General features: G+C 46.4%; 1 protein-coding gene across 1 annotated transcript; it reads right to left on the bottom strand.

Annotated features, from left to right (window-relative positions):
- Positions 1-2,078, bottom strand: LOC135507398 (uncharacterized). The gene has a single exon (XM_064926945.1). It carries the CDS (start codon positions 1,985-1,987, stop codon positions 398-400), a length of 1,590 nt encoding a protein of 529 aa, XP_064783017.1. The 5' UTR covers positions 1,988-2,078; the 3' UTR covers positions 1-397.
- Between the last annotated feature and the right edge of the window lie 1,793 nt (positions 2,079-3,871).

Consider the following 3,871-nt stretch of genomic DNA (forward strand, 5'->3'; position numbering starts at 1 on the left):
TTTTTTATATTTTAATAAATATATGACAAGTCACATAGCATAGCTTGTGCATATTAACATCATGATTCCTTGTAAATAATTATACATGACAGGCTTACCTAGAATATAGGCTACATATTCCATAGTATAATAGTATAATATAACATTATTTTTGACAAATAAAAGCAACACTGCCATCATTACGATTGATGCATATAGCACATGACTGAATTGACAGACAAAGCAATGGGCTATGTTCATGAAACTGAAGAAACACGATAGAGCTATAGGAGTATCGTTATTTTACAATCTAAGAATAAAGGAGATAATGTACCACACTGCTTGAACATGTGGAATCTAAAGTGCTTTATCAAATCGACTTCTCCTAATTCTTCAAATTGAACAATTGGTTTCCCTGTTACTCCAGGGAGACAACTTGGGAAGTGCTCTCAAATTCACACTTCACCCCGCTAATGCTGTCCACGCTTGGCTGACTGTTAACTCTCTGGTGCGTGTGTGAAAAGGGGAAAGTCTCGGACCGGGACATCCTCCCTCTGCCCTGTGAGGAACCGGAGGAACAGTCAATTACCAGTCTCATGAACTCAGGGGCGGTGAATCTCCGCAGTAATCTGGTCCCCAGCCCGGTGAACCCCGGTGGACGGACAGGAATCTTCTCCGGCTCCATCTCTGCTCTGTGGAAGAGGAGTTTGTTGAGTCGCCCGTTCGGTGGGAGGCTGCCACGCTTCTGACTCCCTCTCCTGCTTGTTTGAGCAACGTCATTATTATCATTTTTTGGCGCCCTGATGGAATCCTCGGGTGCTCTCTGAGATGTATTTATACCGATTAAAAGTGCTTTTGGTGCCGTGACGGATTTGTCAGTGTCGTTTGTCACCTCCCAGGTGCTCTTTTGACATTCAATCTTTGCTATCAGGGATCTCTCGTCCTGCAGCGAGGCTCTCTTTAATTTCCTGCCTGATAGGCTCATGTCACACACATCACCCTGATAGGACTGCTTTCTGCAGCTAAGGAGGTCCAGGTTAAATGGCTTTGCTTTGTCCCAGAGTGGAATACTCTCTGGCTCCTCCTGTTTCATTCCTCTGTGTCTGTTGACATCTTTCTGGCATGGCGATGGGTGATGGCTCAGTGTTTTAACCACCCTCATGTCCCGTAGCTTATGGTTCTGCATCTGTTTGGGGGTGAATATGTCATCCTGTTCTTCTTCTGACAGGGCCCGCTCAAGGTGATTTCTATCTAGAGACTGATTCTGGCATCTGATGCGCGCCCACAGTTTGTTACTGTCCCCGACCCTCAGCTGTCTCTGGAACACGCCAGGCAGATGGTCTTCATCCTGACTCTGGAACTGTTTAGAGAACCTCTCCAGAACCTGCTTGGGGAGCTTGTTGGGCTGCTGCCGCTCTGTCCCGGCCTCCATCCCAAATCCGACCTCCCCTAGTGGGTCATCTGACACTACCCCCCTCCTCCCAGAGTTCAGGGCCTGGACACAGTGGTCATGCCCAAAGAAGTTGGCCACCTGGATGGCAGAGTGGCCAGCCTGATTGGTGCGGTCCAGTCTCAGGCCCATTCTTTTGAAAGCCCTAACCAGGAAATCCAACACGTGGCTATGGCCGGTGTAGGCTGCGTACATCAGGGCGCTGTTCCCCCAGGCGTCAGATACATCAGGGTCGGCGTTGAACTGCACCAGGAGTTTGACCACGTCCAGGTGTCCCAGCTCACAGGCCAGGCTCAAGGAGGTACGCCCGTGCTCATCCTGGCAATTCACGTCGGCCCCTTTTTCCAGCAGCAGGCGGGTAAACTTGGCCCTACCCCCGGGGTCCTGCAGGCAAACGGCGAACATCAAAGGGGTACGGCCATTTTCCGTCTTGGAGTTGATTATGCGGTTGTCCAGCGCATCCAGGACGAAGCGCGCCAGGTGCACTTTGCCATCGTGCATGGCGTCCAGGAAGGTCTTGGTGCCAGAGCCCTGACGCAGATCCTTAGGTCTCATCATGCTTGACGGTAACTTCTGGAGGTGAGCCTCAGACTGTGTTCTGAGATAGGAAGGGAGAGTGAATCAGGGCACCCTCTGTGTTGACAGTGAGTGTATTTACCTCAGAGTGAGCCTCAGCGAGGAGCTGCATGTGCTTTTATACCTCTCTCTCTACACACCCTCCTCGCGTTGTCAAGGAAACAGCCATCTGAGGTCCATTATGCTGCTGCAACATCCGTTCAGAATAACTTCCCTCCGCCGGGAGGAAATATATGCTATTTGAACTGAATAATTACTCAAGGAGAAAAACATTGCTGCGTTTTTGATGTGTGCCAGGTTAAAGCGGCTGCAAAAGAGGTGCTTAAATCAGTCTCTTCCCCCCCAGGTTTAATACCATTCTTTCACCTACAGCTCTAATTAAATTTAGCAGCCTCTCTCACATGGGTCAAAATAGAAAGCTTGGATTTTCAATTTTATACCATTTCGTTGCTAAAGGTCAGCTAATCCTGCATGATATGAACATTTTAAATAATGTATTATATTATGACTTATACATATGCATGAATATAGTTTCTTCTCTTACCAAAGTTTTCAGAGAATAATATAGTATAATCAGGTTTGGATCACTGATTTAGCTTTTTAAGACAGAATGGAAATTTGAGTTTTCATCACTGCACAGGTGCCAAAAACACCATCCCACCCCTATGATACAGCTCCAGTGAATTGAGGTACTATTTACATACTGTAGCAACTCCCCTCGGCTCCCTTGTGCCAGGAAACCTGGCCCTCTCACTGCCTTTGATCCCTTTGATCTCTGTAATCAGTGACAAGAACTCTGTTTGTATGACAACGTCTATTCTTTTCCCATGTAACCTGCTGCATGCTGTGATACTAATAATGTGTCATGTTCTGTCCACGTGACAGGAGAGAGGTCTCTGAACATGGCTACCGTGATGAATACTGTATTGAGGAAAATGTTTTTTCAATGCTTTATTTGTCCTGTTGAAGTGTTTCGTAAATCACTGTTATTTTTTGTTTTTCATATACACTGAGTTTAGAAACATTAGGAACACCTGCTCTTTCCATGACGTAGACTGACCAGGTGAATCCAGGTGAAAGCTATGGATGAATGGGCAAGACAAAATATTTAATTGCCTTTGAACGAGGTATAGAAGTAGGTGCCAGGCGCACCGGTTTGAGTGTGTCAAGAACTGCAACACTGCTGGGTTTTTCACGCTCAACAGCTTCCCGTGTGTATCAAGAATGGTCCACCACCCAAAGGACATCCAGCTAACGGCAGGCCAATGGTAAAAAAACTGTAATTGATGAAAGAGGACAAAGAAGGCTGACAAATTGTGCAGCGCAACAGACTAGCTACATTTAGTCAACTGACAGTCCAGTACAACAATAGTGCCCAAAGACCCATAAAAGAATGTACAACTCGTCGTACCTTGACATGAATGGAGTATGGCAGCTGACGACCTCACAGAGTTCAACTTCTTTCAGCAAAAAACAAGAAACTGCAATTGCAGTGGGCTAAGGAATGAAAACACTGGACACTGGAAAATTGCAAAAACATTGTCTGGTCTGATGAATCCTGGTTCCTGCTGTTTCACACTGATGGGAGGACTAGGGTATGGAGAAAACCACATGAGTACATGCATCCATTATGCCGCGTGTCAACAGTTCAGGCTAGTGTTGGTGGTGTGATGGTGTGGGGTAGATTCCATTGCACACATTGGGCGCCTTGATAAAGGTGGAGCAACATTTGATGGAGCATAAAGGTGGAGCAACATCAATGCCATTCAGATGCATCCCTTCATGAGAGCAATGTATCCATCTGCAAATGTATTTTTTCAGTAGGATAATGCCCAATGTCACAAGGTTAGGATTATACAGGAATGG

This window comes from Oncorhynchus masou, chromosome 21, assembly GCF_036934945.1.
Source record: "Oncorhynchus masou masou isolate Uvic2021 chromosome 21, UVic_Omas_1.1, whole genome shotgun sequence".
NCBI classification, from domain to species: Eukaryota; Metazoa; Chordata; class Actinopteri; order Salmoniformes; family Salmonidae; genus Oncorhynchus; species Oncorhynchus masou.

Coding starts and splice junctions, on each gene's coding strand:
- LOC135507398 (XM_064926945.1), bottom strand. CDS start 1,987: ATGATGAGACCTAAGGATCTGCGTCAGGGCTCTGGCACCAAGACCTTC.